Here is a 16,101-nt window from a genome sequence, read left to right on the forward strand (position 1 = left end):
ATGAGATAATTAAGATAATACATTTTTTTTTTCATAGCTTTGGAAATGTTTTGAAAGATCAGTATTTGCATCTCAAGAGAGTGAAGTTAGGCACTAGATAGATCATCACTTTGTATCTTGTTAGGAAAAATAGGGGTTTGAACTTTAAGGGCTTAAGAAATTAAACTAATAATCAATTGTTCTCAAACTCATAATTTGACAAGGAATTACGACATTAGCAAATTTATAAAAATCCCATCAAGATGTGTAGTAGAAAGAAAGTTCAAAAATCTGGATGAAGTTTTTTAATTTATTTTTATAATGTAAGTGACATGAATAAATTAAGGGGTAACTTCACTTTAGACCCCTGAATTACCAAGTAATTTGAAAAGCCCTTTAAACTTTAAAACATCTCAATTTAGACCCTTAAACTTTCAATTGTAATCAATTTGAACCCATCCGTCAGATTTTAAACGTTAAAAGTGAGACAATGACATTTATACCCCTGAATTGTTTTATAAAATTTCAAATTTACCCAAATTAAAAAAATAAATAAAAAAGAAAGAAAGATATTTTGGTCTTTTTAGGGATAAATCAAGGAAGTTAACGGCTGTATCTAACAGAGGAGTTCAAATTGACTGTAATTGAAAGTTTAGGGGTCTAAATTAATAGGTATTGAAGTTTAGGAGCTTTTCAAATCGCGTGATAATTTAGGGGTATAAAGTGAAGTTGCCCCATAGATTAACTATTGTCATGATACACTCATTTAGCCAAAAAAGCATAAGCTATAATTTTTTTAAGATTATTTTTTACATTTCCATCAGCTAAAAAGTGAAAGTTTTACTTCTGCTAAAAGTGAAAGACCCATTTAAGTTAATTATATTTATACAATGGTTTAAAGTAATAAAAATAATATGTAATTAAAGTAGAAAAATATGTAGAGGGTGTGATGTTTAATTCCTTTTAAAGGTGACTCTCCAAATTTGATAACGTAAATTTTCCTCTTCAAATTTAATTTTTATTTGAAAAGTTCATTATGAATTCTGTTAAAGCATTCATATTCAGCTTTTTAAATAAAAGTTAAAAGTTAAATTTAAAGAGAAAATTCTTTTTTTTTTTTCCCTAATTTGGAGAGCTACTTTTAAAATAAATCACATATCAAACTCTCTACATCTTTTTTTAATTCGACTATATATATAGTTGAAAAGCAATTTTTGTAAATTTTCTCAAATTTTTAAAGAAAAACTAAATTAAAAATGCCCAATAAAAATATTCTTATGGAAGAAAATGCACATAATTTGGATTCTTATTTGAGATAATAACTTCTATATGGACTTGGTACAAACCAAGTATTTTGTGTCATCTAATAAGAGGACGACACATTAGCACGGAACACCAAACATAATAAACTCAAAAACACCATATTTTAGGAAAAATCATATCTAAGTTTTAAGTTTTCATCTGATTTGAATTTAGTCCTTAAGTTTTCAATTTCAAGTATAAAATCATTAGGTTTTGCCCAATTTTAAAATATGTTCCTCATCAGTGTTTTTTATGTCGTTGTTGCGGCTATCCTTCAGGTATGCTGCAAGTGTTGTCTTGTGATGCAATTTTACAAACCACCTCTTTTGGTAGTCAGGTTTCTTGGTTGTACCAAGAAGCAATAGGGCTGTATCATTTATTTGATACATTCTCTTTGATTCTATGTTTACCTCCTCTCATGAGGGCATTTTAGGGCTTATTGTTGGGTTACCCAACCTTTTGCTTTTTGTTGATGTACTTATAAAAAAAAAAAAAAAAAAAAAAAGCAAATAAAACTAAAGGAACTATTCAATAATTAAATTTCATTAAAAAAATTGATGTAATCAGATAGATAATTTGTCAAAATAGAAGATTCTTGTAACATTCCTAAAATTAAATTAATTAATTCAATTCATCTAGGTAGGGTTATTGGCAATACCTCCCGTTCAGTTAATTGATAACTAACCGAAAAAAAAAAAATTCACCCATTAACATAACAAAGTAATAAGCGAAAAGCAGAAATATATAATTTGAGATTATTATAACCATAAATATCCAATAGTATCATCAATTACAGATTCAAAACCTTCAATAATATTCTAAATACTAACCATATATCATATATGACATTTTGAGACATTCGCTTGATGTCTTCGTCCTAATGAACTTCTCACTCTATGCACGGGTGATGGCGCTGATCAGCTCAACGTCCACTCTAATCTTCTCTCCTCAGAGCTAGGTCACGAAGTGGCTAGTTTCGCTCTCAAATCCATCGATGCAGGGGAGTGGTTGGACACCATCTGCGTCTGCACTTGGAACTCGAAGAGCTCAAGACCCAACAGTGTCAAAATGGGTGGTGGTGCAAATTGGGCACTTATTGGGGCTTTTTGGGCATAACAGGGTCACAGGCCAATAGGTCAAAGTTCTAATACATTCTCGCCCACAATCGACTCCAATCAATTATAAGAATCATCAAGAATTTTAAAAGAATTTGGGCATTTTTGGATTTGGGCGAAAATCCCCAAAATTCGAAGGGTCAAAGTGTGGGTCCAGAAGTAATACTAACGGGTCTAGGCTGTCTAGCCCAAACGCAACACCCACGACAACATGGTCTCAATACATGCATCAATTACATGACTCAACAAGGATTTCAAAGAAGATTTCGGATTTGAGCAAAAACTTCATGCATCAATTGCATGGGATATGTTACATATTATTTTTTTAATTATCTATTTTTTGTAAATTCAATAGATTCATTATTGTATTTGTGAATAATGTGAGTTCTACACAAATTTAATGATAGATTTACTTATTCATTATATGGAAATGAGTAAAAAATAAAATGAAAAATGATTTTTATCATTTATTTTTCATAATATTTTTTTTAAAACGTAGGCATAACATGGCAAAGAGGATGGTGCACAAAACCATCCTTTTGTGCCCACCAATGAGGAGTTGCCACCTTAGTATGGAACATGTTAAGGAAAAAAAAAAAAAAAACCACACATGATTATATCAGGTTTGATTAATTTTCTTAAAAAAAAAAAAAAAAGATTTGTAGCACCCAAGTAAGAAATGAGCTACCCTAGAGGTTGTTGGCCGCCACTCATGGGTGGCTCATAGCCATCCCCACTCATTTGGGGTGGCTGCGCAATGTGGCCTCGCAGCCACCTCTAGGCCATGAGAGTGGCCGCGCGCCACCCCAAATCTGGTGGGAGTGGTCGCACAGCCACTCCTAGATCTAGTGGGACTGTGGGAGTGGCGTGCAACCACCCCTTATAATTTATTTATTTATTTATTTTTTAAGGCAGCCACCCCTTCTAATTTTATTTATTTATTTTTTATTTGAAATAATTAGGTGTAGGTGTTTTTTTTTCTTCTAAACTTAAGTTTGATATGATGGGATTAGTGTCACTTATTGATTGGATGCACAAACTCACCCCTTTGTGCCATGATGGCACAGACGATGCACTCCATATTAAATTGAAAATAATATCTTAAGAGAAGTGCTTGGTTGCATTAAAAAGTCAATCTTTTGACCATTTTAATCCTAGATGGCATGATCAATTTATATTTTTTTATTGTTTAAAATTTATTAATTTTAAAATCAAAATTAAATTAATTAATTAATTAAAAAATAAAACGGGGTGGTTGGCCACCCCAATTGAGCCTTGGGGGGTGGTTTGGCCACCCCCGAAGGCCAAAAAGAAAAAAATAAATTTAATGGGTTTGGTGGGTTTGGTCCTTGGAGCCACCCCCATGGCCCTTTGAGCCACCCTTAAAGGCTAAACCCACCAAACCTATTAATTTTCTTTTGTGGATTTGGCTTTTTGGGGTGGTTCAACCCTTGGGCCATGGCCACCCCCAAAGGGCCATGGGGGTGGCCGAATGGCTGGTGAGGGTGGTTCGATCACTCTTAAGGTTCAACTCCCCTTTTTATTTTTTAAATTTATTTATTAATTTAATTTTGATTTAAAAATTAATAGATTTTAAATAATAAAAAATTAAAATAGGCCATGCCACCTAGGATTAAAATGGCCAAAAGATGGATTTCTTATTACGAGGTTTGATACGGATACAATATAAACCCAACTCATGGCCAACTTCTATCCCATGTGTAAAAAAAAAAATTGAATTTTAAACCAAATAAATTATCTTTTTTTTTTTCCAAATTTTCAGAATCCCAAAATCCTCTCTATCAATTTTTTTTTTTTTTTTTTTTAAATGACACGTTGGAGAGAAGTTGACCATAAGTTGGATTTATGTTGTGACCTTAACCTTTATCCTAAATAAATGACAAATCAACTTAGAACAAAAATAGAAAAAAATATTGAATGCACTAGATTATACCACCATGTGCATCCTAACTTTTTTTCTAATTTGCTCTAAAGCTTAGTTGTCATCATTTAGTGGTGTGACTTTTGTACCACAACGGTATTTAAGATATAAGAGAGAAATCATACAGTCTCAACTTAGATCAACTTTGGGCCAATTTTTTTCTTATTTTTTAAAAAATTGGTCATTATTATGAATAAAAGTACAATTTTTATTTTAAAAAAAAAATACCAAATAAAAGAAGGACCTAAATAAAAATTATTGCTGCAGAAAATTTTTTAATTTTCTATTTTGTTATTTTTTAAATTAAAAAATAAGGAAAAAGTTTTTGAAGCAAAATACAGTTTTTATTTTTTTTTAAAATACCAAAAAAAAAAAGAATAACCAAAATAAAAATTATTCCTTCAAAAACTTTTTTTATTTTTTAACTTAAAAAATAAGGCAAAAATTGGCCCAAAGTTAAACAAAATAATTATGCTTTTAGCATTTTCCTTTATCTAGTGGTGGGTGCCTTTTGCACAACATCTGCACAGAAGATGAACTCCAAATTGAAAGGCCACCGTATGTCATGCAAGCGAGGTCACTAGAACACTGTATACCTCATCCACCTAAACGACACCGTGCACGTGGTAAAACGCAAGAAAAGAAGAAAAACGGAGTGGGTATTGCCGCTTCTCGTACTGGGTACTCGGGTATAGGGGAATGTGAATGGTTTGGTTAGCATCAAAGACAAAACAACCCTCGAAGTTTTCCAGTAAATCCAAATTCTGAGCCCTACTACCGCCATTCTCTCCGGCTCTTTGCTGCTCCTCGCTGACTCCGAGTACCCTCTCTCTCTTTTCTAGGGATTTAATTTCCAAGCTTAACAATCTTTGAAGTTTGATCGACGCTGATTAGAACTGAGCAATTTTTGTTTTGAGAAACCAAGCCAAGTGTTTTTGATCCATCTCTCTCAAAGCTCTGTTTTTCAAGCTTTGAATTGGTCGGCTTTAGGTTTTTGTTGACCCTTCTAGGGTTTTGATTCAATTCTTAAGTTAGTTTGCTTTTTGAGTACGCCGTTGTTAACTAATGCCGACTTGTAAACGTTTTAACTATTATTAGAGCAATTTCTTATCTTTTTTTTTTTGTCTGTTTATGTGTAGTTGTGCTTCTGGTTTTGAGGGACGAAGTAGTTGCAAGCAAGTGAGAATGGTTGAGTTTCTTTTTGAAGATATTTTTAGGATTGAGCGACTGGACCCAGATGGTAAAAAGTTTGATAAAGGTATATATGTTCCGAGATGCTTGTTCTCTTTTGCTAGAAAGTTTCAGTTTAAAATTCTCTCTCTCTCTCTCTCTCTTTGAGTGCTTGAATTTTGATTATAGTTTACAAATTTGTTATCTTGGGAACTTGGGACTAGGTTTAGGATCTAGCCTCTAATTGCAAGATTGAAAAATCAAAATCCATTTGTTTTTGTTACATCATAATACTCTAGGGGTTGTTGCGAGCATTGAAGCATACTTGGTGTTCAATTATATACTATGAAAGTTACTTATCAAAAAAAAAAATTATATACTATGAAAGTTGCCGGTGGTATTTGAGATGGGAGAGCACTTGGCATTCACAAAGGGATATTGGCGGCATGAATCAAAGCAAATTTTATTGGGAGAGAGAACACCGGGGAAGGAACAAAAAGACATTTAAGGCATAAGATTGGAAGGCATACGTTGATAAAAGAAAGCAAAAATAGTGGTGTTGAAGGAGGTTATTATATTAAGAAAAAAAAAAAAAAAAAAAAACACATATTGCCTCTTTTCAGGAAAAATCTCATAGTATGTGAAAGAGTTTACTGAAATCTTTTGATATACTCTTTCAAAATACTCTTTAAGATTTTTATAGACAGTAGAGGAGCTGTCTGGGTTGATTTTCTGCTTTTAAAACCAATTATGAAGATTGTAGCTACTCTTGCCCCTGTCGGTAGCTGTACTCAACTATGTTTTGGCTATATCAGATCAAAATGTATAATTTGCACCTGCAACTTCTTTTTATTATAAAAAAGCATTGCCTTCTTTCGTTCTGGAAGACTGAAATACAGTAGTTGTATGAGTTTTTTATGATCATTCACTTGTATCTGTTACCCTTGTGAGTGTTGTGAGTGTTGTGCGTGCGTAGAAGTTATGAACTTAAAGAATATGGGAGCTTGAATGGGTTACGGAATTTTAGGTAGGTTTTGACAACAATTTGACTGGAATTACAGGTCTATGGCTGCATTTATGCACTGTAATATGCAGTAGTATTTGAATGAAATTCAAAATAATCATCAAACTAGAGCTACAAATATGCATAGAAAACAACACTAAAATATGATTGAAAAATTTGCACGGTGAGCTACTATTTTGGGTTTTCATCACTTCTCATATTAATAAATTAGTTATCTAGAATATCTTCAAGTGGACCTGCCTAAATTCCTCATTATTGGCTTAGCAATGGTCTTAAAAATGCATATGCCGTATGAGCCATCATCTACCTCAAATCTTTAATGACTAGAAAATTTCCCCCAACCGCTCCTAATATGTTTTCAAAGTCCTATCTCCCCATGATACAACTCCTTTCCCTTGGAAGAGTATCTAGTGGAGTAAGGTTCCATTGAGAGTGACGTTCTCTACTTGGTCAGCCATGTTAGGAAAGATTCTCACTACAGATAATTTGAAAAAGTGGCGTATCATAGTAGTAGATTGGTGTTGTATGTCTAAGAAGAGTGGGTAATCCGTTGATCACTTGTTACTCCATTGCGAGGTTGCTAGTGCCTTACGGGATTTTATCTTTAGACTTTTTGGTTTAGTCTGGCTCACGCCTAGATGAGTGGTAGATCTATTTGCTTGTTGCAGAGGTCAGTTTGGTAGTTCTCATAGTGCAGCATAGTAGTTTCATCCTGCATAATGTTGTGTACTTTGATGATTGCAGGAGGATGGTGGTGGACTTAAAAGACTTTTCCTTAATACCCTATACCACTAGACGACAGCTTATGATTGCTTTGATATTTCTAGCTTTCACGATTTTCTTACTCTTTTTTCGTTTTCTGGTTAGGTATTTCTCTTGTATAAATCCTATGTAGTTGGGTTGCGCCTGTGCGTTTTTAATGAAATCTGTTTACTTATCAAAAAAGAAGAGGAAGAAGAAGATATTGTGTTTCTATTAATGGCTGTAGAACTAAGTTGGACCTGATTGTTACTACAATAGAGTTAGCAAACATAAAGTAGTTTCCTTAGGACTCACTTTTAATATTCAGTAGATACTTTGTGGTGGTGACCCATTAGCCTTTGAATAGGTGTTGTATTGGGTTTATTTCTTTACAAAAAGTTGCATTTGACACTTTCTTAATAGTTTTTCTGCTTGACTCTACTTTAGCTAGGAACATTCTATGTTTGGTTAAGCTGGATGGGTGTATTGTGATCTGAAACCGTTTGGCTTCTTTTTGTGTTTTTTTCTTTCTAATGTGCAAAGTGCTGTTCGCCTTTTGTGTTCACAATTTTAACAATGTGTTTCTGTAGTTATCCGGGTTGAAGCAAAAAGTGAGAAGTTCGACATGTTCATGCACCTAGATGTGATGGTTACAAAGGATTTTTTATTGAAAGAAGGTGATAAGTTTGCAATGGTACTAGCTCCGACATTAAATCTAGATGGAACTCCTGACACTGGCTATTATACTCCGGTAATTATATTCCTCTTGTAGTCCCCAACTTTTGGGTTATGGATGATGTTATAGCTCAGATTTTTTTTAGTGTTTATTCTCCCACATGAAATTTTAATTGTGAATTTAATTTGAGATCTTTCATTTTTAATTATCTTTAACATAAACAAACCTGTGCCATTCAAGTCTAACTCTCCAGTTTGCTGTGATGCTCTCTCTAATTTGTATAGAGATGCTGTAGATGAGACTACCACCATGTTAATGTTTGTTTACTTTTGATGCGTTTGATGGTGGAGCTATCTCTTTTGGGTGGTTAGCAATGCCGTTTTAGAGTGAGTCTAGCTGAAATTGTAATGCGGCGATGGAGGGGTTGTAGAGAAATACATATTCAGCTATCAGGCATAGGTCCTACCAGTAAGCATCTGAATGGGGTAAAGCTGGTTGAAATGTTTTTGTCATATGCAATGAAGACCACTACTTATATCATTAAGAAAGTGTAATGTTGTTCAAGTCAATGGCACTACAACCACAGGCAAAGGACATTATAATTTTTTTTTTATTGCATGGAAAAACACAAGTAAAAGAATTGTGGCCAGCAAAGAGTGAGAGCAAGAACCTAATTAACTAGAAGGAAAAGTGACAGGAGAGTGAGAGCAAGAGTGCAAGAGGGTCATTCTCAAAAATGTTGCATGCTATGGTGCTGCTTGAGGTCTTTCACATGTGCCTATGCACATATATATGAACTATATTGGTGGACGCTTCTTATATTTCAGGTTCAGTTAAGTGGAGTAAAACACACCATTGTCAACTGAGCTGATGTCCAAGGCTCCTATCAAAACTTCTGATTTGATTCAAGTCTCCATAATTAGTAATTTCTCTCATGCATTTAATATAACCCACTTCTTGTTATGAGCCTTGTTCACTTTTCCCTGGGTTCTCCCCCAACCCCGCCCCCACTCCCTGGCCCAAAAAAAGAAAAAAAAAGAAAGAAAAAAGACAAAAAGAAAGCACAAGTAGGTGCTTCTATGTAGGTGCCCTTATTTAGGTAAGAATAAAGAGTGGAGGTATCATAGGCCTCAATTTAGTGGGTGACATGATCCTCGAGAATGCAGGAGATCATAGGACAATCTGTGTGCCTAAGTAATTTATTTGTGCTCCCGGAGAGAATCTGCTGATTGGTGACAGGTTTGCTCTCAGTTAGTTGAATGATTGGCTGGGAGCTTGTTTTCACCTTGTAGTGGATGTGGATTATGAAATCTAAGGAACCTTTTCTTTAGCTCTAGCTAGAATAACTTTGTGAGAAATCTTAGAGTCTAAGACAATTCTTCTGACTTATTAACTGTTCGAATATTTACCTGAGAATATTGGGTTTGTTTGTCAAAAATTTTTAGAGGGTGCTTTTTGTTTTTTGTTTGAAAAAGTGTTTTGATTTGACATAAAAGTGAAATTAGTTGTGAGTGTTTTGTGCTTTGAGTTGTATGTTAATGCTTTTGGCTTTTTAGTAGAAAACAAAAAGCTTGGGCAAAAAGCGTTACCAAATGAAGCCATATATTGTAATCGGTTAAGTAATTGAATCCTACATTTGGTAATATAATTAACCTAAAGCCTTAAACTTTTGAGTTAAACTGGTGTTTTGATTTTTTTTTTTTTAATTATTTATTTTTTTATCAAGCACTCAGAAAGAGATTCTCTGGTGTTTAAGTTTTCAACTTTCACAAACTCAAACCTCAAGAAGTGGTATTCGAGCTGATGGTTCAATAGGAAAAGTGTTAAATGTGACTTTGCATGTTGCATGTGGCTTTCTTCAATATAGATCGATGGTGACTATCATGTTAGCTCCCACAGTGTTGTGCATTCAAGATTAGAGAAACTTTGTTTTCAATAGAAAGAGAAAGGCACAATGTTAATTGACTAACCAATTTTTTAGTAAAGGCTCTAATGGTGATGTGGCAATTGTACGTGTTGTTGGCTCCTGTCGTTGCACAAGGAATCCTGTGTTGGTTCCACTCATGGCTGAGTAAAAGATGCTCTAATGGTGAGTATTACACATGGTGGTGACATTTGACACTTGGATTCTTAGGAAAAAAGGTTTCCTTCAAGGGGAAGTCTAATCAAATGTAGTTTGATGTGGTATGGTAGAATACTCGTATGTGCAGGTATAGATGTGTTGGAATATTTACTTGTGAATGTATGGTTGGTCAAATGATCGAGTTATTGGGACAAGAATGAATGGGTAATATAATATTATTTTTTCCAAATCCACTGGCTCAAGCTTTGGGTTAAAAGGTGTTGTCGCAAAGTGTTGTATCAGGTCTTCACAAACAAGCTCCTCAAGGTGCTAATAGTTCAAGTCTCTCAAACTCAAAACCTAACATCCCTTGCCCCTTAGGACTGCTACCATATGATAAAATAGGTCTTCGCCTCATGACAGTTTTATGCACCTTGCAAAAGGCTATACTTGCAGTAACGGTAATTTTGAGTTTCATATGGACGGAAGCTTTAAATCTTAATTTGCGTAGTTTTCATGATTTCTTGACTTGTTCTCTCTTTTGGCTAGGCGTTTCTCTTATATACTCCATGTGTACTTGTGTTGTGTCTTTTGCACTTTTAAGCATATTTTGTTTATATATATAAAGTAATTTTTAGTTTCACCTTGTGGGGTTTACAGCAAAGTTTTTGTGATTACATGCTTTTGGTAGTCGTCGTGCATGGGAGATGTAGGGTTTAATAGAATTGAAGCAGTTTTAGTTTGAGTCATTAGCAAGAGAATTACAGGTGTTTTTATGTGAGTGGTAGAACTGTAATTTTCAGGAAGTCCTGCCTAGAATTTAATGTGGTCTATTTAGGGGTATCTTCTCAACTAGGCTTGGTTTAGTGTTTTCTGTTAGTTTCCATGAGTCAGCAGGTGTGTCTTCTTGTTTCATGTTTGCCAATTGGGTGTCAAAATTGGAGCTTAGTCCCATTAGAATATGGAAAAGTTAATTACTTCTCATTGCAATCGGACGACGTCAAATTAGAGTGTTCTGTTTGTTGGAGAAATAGTGCCTATTGTTACTTCTTTCTCTCTCCCCCTCTCTCCCATCTTGTTTTGAGACAATTTGACTCCAAGACGTCAAATTGAGTCAATTTCTGTGTTGCTATCTAAGAATTGCTTCTCATTAAACCTTCAAAACAATCTCGACAACCCTATTCTACCAATTCTGCATCACCGTAAACAATCAAGTTCCATTCCACCTACGCAAGACACCCCAATGACTTGGAGTTTACTAGATTCTCCGGCATCATTGGGGCTATTCTGTTTTCAACCCTAGAACCAAATTTTTGTCAGCTATTTTGAATGGTTAAATCTCCTTTTATCTGGTCTAATAACCCGATTGACGGCATGTTCATCACGATGAATCGTTACATTCTCTGATCTTTACTAGCAAGTAAGCTGGCATCTGTAGTGCCTTTTGAGTTTTTACGGTTTCTTGTAGGTTCAATGATAAAAGCTTTTGTGAGCCATTACAAATATCATGGTATTTGAGTTGATACAATTTAGACTCGAGTGATTTTCTGAGATGGCCCCTGAACATAATTAAGCGAGAAGGAAAAGAAAAAAAAAAAATCGGTGGCTGACCCAATCGTTGAGACTCAAGCTTTGTTGAATGATTGATATATATAAGCTTTTATCTCTTGATTCATTTTATTTATTTATTTACTTTTAAGTAATCTCTTGGACATCTGATCATTCTGTTCTGAAATCAATACATCCATGGCTTGCCCTTAGAGGTTTTTTTTTTTTTTTTTTTTTTTTTTTTAATTTTTTTATGAATGTGTTTATGAATGATCTATACAAATATCTGGATTTGGTTAACCAGTAATTTCGTTCTCAGATCCAGAAATGGACTCACTTTATTGTGTTCTGCTTTTTCAGAAAACAAATTTATTTTCTTCTAGATGTGCCAACTATATGATCTCTGCCTTGTCACTTAAATTCTTGGAATCATCATTGAATGTTTGGGACTTGTATTTTAGTTATTGATAATAGGCCAATACCCCCAATGTCATCATGTTCAATTATAATAAGAATACCATGTGAAGGATGATATACAAAAATACTATTTTATTCCATGCTTTCTACACTTCAGTTCTTGGCTGTTGGCATTTTCAAATAATTAAAGCTCTAATATTTTTTTGTTAATAATGAATTTTAATCTTTTCCCAGGGCAATCGGCAGTCACTTGCAGACAGATTTGATTACGTCATGTACGGGAAACTTTATAGAATTGCCGATTCTTCAGGACGTGGAAATAAAGCGTATGTATAACTACTTTTCAGGCATTAATTCTTTGTTTAAGTCTTGGAGTCTCTTAAACATGTTTACAGTTGATGACCAAGGAAAAAAAGTAATAATTAAGCATTGTAGTTGCTGTTGACTTAACCATATAGCTCACCTAAGCGTGCATAATCCAATCAAAAGGTGTAATATCCACAAATGAACATCGGATTTGGTCTGTTTTGGACTATACATGCAGTATGGATGGTTTGAAACTGTGCTGTTCTTGCAATTACTGTGGACAATGTTGTTAAAAGGGTGCCTAGGCCAATTCAACCCGAAGTTTGTTGAGGCTTAGTTTTAGTGCCTTAGGGTGTTTCTTCATTTTTCCTTAACTGAAGGTGCAGAAAAGTGTGTTCAGATATACAAGAATAATCACTGTTCCCAATAATTTTCCACTAAATAAATTGACAAGAGTTTTCCTGGCATTGTAGTCTTCTATTTTAGTAAACCTTTACATCAGGTTCTGGTTTTGCCTTCAGGGAGATAACCGTTTCGTTTGGTGGGCTTCTGATGATGCTGAAGGGAGATCCATCTCATTGCAACAAGTTTGAACTTGATCAGAAGCTGTATATCCTAATGAGGAAGGTGTAAAGCTGCTGCTTTAAAATCGAACTGTTGTTAACTTAATGAATGAATACCCTTTCCGTTATGGAAGCTTTGTCTTTACTTGCCAAACTCCTAATTGTGTACGTTGCTATGTGATGACATGAACAGCTTTTAAGTGTATAACAGGCTAAGACCAAATTTATGGTAAAAATCTACGATTTTGTACTTGTGTTGTGCATGTGCAAAAATGATGAAGAGGCTAATCCTCGTGTTGCTATTGTAACTAGCTTGAGAAATTCCCTTTCTTTTCTTCTCTATTTTGGTTTAAGCAAAAGTGGCTGTAGGGGATGGTGGCACTTCTTACCCAGGACCCTTATAGATGGCAACCTTTAGAAAGGATATATTTCCTTGATCCCATGGAGTTATTGTCCCACGGAATATGACTCTAGAAGGATTTGAATACAAGGATTGACCATGATGCTTCTGTCCAATGTACAAGGTTTTGTGTCTTGGAGCTGCACTCTCAAATTTCAAAATTTGTTGATTACGGCCTATTGTCAAGAACAGAAGAATGTTAAGAAATGGAGTAGCAAAACCAAATAAAGAAAAAGGAAAAAAAAAAAAAATTGCAGGAGCAATAATTGCCGCACCAACATTGATATTATGTACATTATTAGATGTGCTAACTTTTAATTGACTTTGAAATAAATAGGGAAAAGTCCATATACTCCCCTCAAACTACCACTCAATTGATAATGTCTCCCCTAAACTTTTAATTGTGATAATTTTCTCCCCAAACTACCAAAAATTGTCAATGTTCCTTCCAATGACGAAACTACCCTTGGTAAAATAAAAACAAAAAATACTAAAACTTCTAGAAAAAACCTAAAACTTAAATAAATAAATCCAAAGGGTGGCAAATTTAAATTTTTTTTAAAAAAAATCCATTGTATAAGAAAAAAATTATTATTCTTATTATTTTTTATAACTTTTTTTAAAAAAATTTCTGTTTTAAAAAAATTAACAATTTTCGTTTAAGAAAATAAAAATTTCCGTTTCTTTTAAATAAAAATTTCTGTTTAAAGAAAAAATCGTTTTAATTTTTTTTTTTTTTTTTAAAAAAAATCGTTTTAACAAAAAAAAAAACATTTCGTTTAAAAAATAATAATAATTTTTTTTAAAAAAAAAAATCTTTCTTTTTAAATTAAAATTTTCGTTTTTTTTTAAATAAAAATTTATTTATTTTTTTAATTTATATGGGTATTTTTGTCTTATTGAGAAATACATAGGGGCATTTTTATCTTTTTGCTAGCCTTTAGGGGGGACATTGACGATGTTTTGGTAGTTTGGGAGGGACATTGTCACAATTGAAAGTTTGGGGGGTACATTGTCAATTGGGTGGTAGTTTGAGGGGGGTATATGGACTTTACCCAAATATATACTATTCATTTCATTTGAATTAAAGATAATTCTTGTTCACCTAGTGAGTGATCCACCATATTTGTTTTGTCTTTGGCATGATGAAACATAGGGGTGAGCAGATTAACCGGTTACCGATTACCGGCCGTGTACCGGTTTCGACCGAACCGATATTAACCGTAACCGATATACCGATATCCTTATTGGTTAAATTTTTTATACCGGTATGCTTATCGGTTCGGTTCGGTCCGGTTAGAAATTTCATATCGGTTAACCGTTTAACCGATATAAACCGTTAAGTATGGATGCCAAAACGACATAGTTTTGAGATTATATATATACCTATGTAATCTTATCTTAATTTGAGTTTGGGTAGGTTTGATTTTTTTTTTTTAGTGATGGCATTGGATGGATTTCTTTGCCTTTGGTGAAAGCATTTTTCATTAACTAGTTTTGTTAGTCTAATTAGCATTCATTATGTTAATTAGTCCATTTGCTTTGGAAAAATGTATTTTATAATATTAAAAAAAAAAAAAAAAAAAGTTGTGGTGGATCAATATAAAAAAGCTTCAATTTTTAGCCCCAAAAACAAATATTTGGATCCCAATAAAAAGTATTTAGGCCCTAAAACAACTCATTTTTAGTAAGTTATTTTAGCCCAACAAAAAGTATTTCGGCTCTCAAAAGTCAAAAAAACTCATTTTTGACCCAACAAAATAAATCAATATAAAGCCTATGGTTAAATCGGTTAACCGGTTTAACCGAACCGTTTAACCGTATACCGTTATAACCGATAATTTCGGTTAAAATTCTTATTGGTTCGGTATCGGTTAATAAACCGTTTAACCGAAAATTATCGGTTAATAACCAATAAGAGCCAAAACCGGACCGTTTTGACCGATACCCAGGTAAAATTCATTGAAACATTATATTTGGGTAAAATTCACTTAACCTCTCAAACTATCATTTCAATGATAATTTACTCCCCAAACTATTAATTGTGATAATTTATCCCTCAAACTACCAAAACAATGACAATGTACCTCGAATTTTAACAAAATGATGAAATTACCCTTACTAAAATAATAAAAAAAAAATTTGTTTTCAAATTTTTAAGGGTATTTTTGTCTTATTGAAAATTTTATAGGAGTAATTTCGTCATTTTGTTAGCATTGGAGGGGTACATTGTCAATGTTTTAATGATAAATTGTTGTAATTGATAGTTGGAGGGGTAAATTGTTAATGGGGCGGTAATTTGAGGGGATTAAGTAGACTTTACCGATTATATTTTTATTTTACAATTGTCTAACAATGTTGACACAATCTCAACTAACTTTTAGATTAACTCTTACTAATTAAAAAAAGATTCAATTGTTAATTTAGAGTGTCAAATCATCGTTGATAGATGATTGTAGAATAAAAATTTAGTATCTACATTACTCTAATTGAAGATTAATATGGGCTCATAAAGACAATTTCATGTCAACTTCGCTTACAAAATTACTCCTTATGGAGAAAAGAACGCAATTTAATGGGGAAATCCCATGGCCCCATATTTTCAGCAAGCATGAATTTTCACGATATTTTTGGGACTAATGAAACATGATTATCTCACAATCACATTACTCAATGTCACAAATATATGAGTCGAGCCATATACAAGTTTGTTCACGAACGCTAATTAAGTTAAGTAGAGTTTTATACGAGTATATATTGTTTAATAATTGAGTTTAATTTCCTATTTACAAACGAATCGTTTAATAATTGAGTCGAACTTAAACTAAGCTTAATCGAGTCAAGTCCAAGCATATT

The 16,101-nt window shown here is 33.4% G+C and overlaps 1 protein-coding gene across 1 annotated transcript; it reads left to right on the plus strand.

Annotated features, from left to right (window-relative positions):
• Positions 1-5,036: 5,036 nt before the first annotated feature.
• LOC132167967 (DNA-directed RNA polymerases II and V subunit 8A) lies at positions 5,037-13,095 on the plus strand. The gene is made up of 5 exons (XM_059579022.2): positions 5,037-5,158; positions 5,478-5,596; positions 7,864-8,024; positions 12,211-12,302; positions 12,804-13,095. The coding sequence occupies exons 2-5, from the start codon at positions 5,524-5,526 to the stop codon at positions 12,913-12,915; spliced, it is 438 nt and encodes a 145-aa protein (XP_059435005.1). The 5' UTR covers positions 5,037-5,158; positions 5,478-5,523; the 3' UTR covers positions 12,916-13,095.
• The last annotated feature ends 3,006 nt before the right edge of the window (positions 13,096-16,101 follow it).

The sequence above is a fragment of the Corylus avellana genome, chromosome 2 (genome assembly GCF_965113065.1).
Source record: "Corylus avellana chromosome 2, dhCorAvel1.hap1.2, whole genome shotgun sequence".
Classification (NCBI taxonomy): domain Eukaryota; kingdom Viridiplantae; phylum Streptophyta; class Magnoliopsida; order Fagales; family Betulaceae; genus Corylus; species Corylus avellana.

What these genes read in the sequence shown, in the direction of transcription:
- LOC132167967 (XM_059579022.2), top strand. Translation starts at nt 5,524, where the DNA reads ATGGTTGAGTTTCTTTTTGAAGATATTTTTAGGATTGAGCGACTGGAC. An exon ending in TGGTAAAAAGTTTGATAAAG is followed by an intron (nt 5,597 to 7,863) that starts GTATATATGTTC and finishes GTGTTTCTGTAG; the next exon opens with TTATCCGGGTTGAAGCAAAA. An exon ending in ACACTGGCTATTATACTCCG is followed by an intron (nt 8,025 to 12,210) that starts GTAATTATATTC and finishes ATCTTTTCCCAG; the next exon opens with GGCAATCGGCAGTCACTTGC.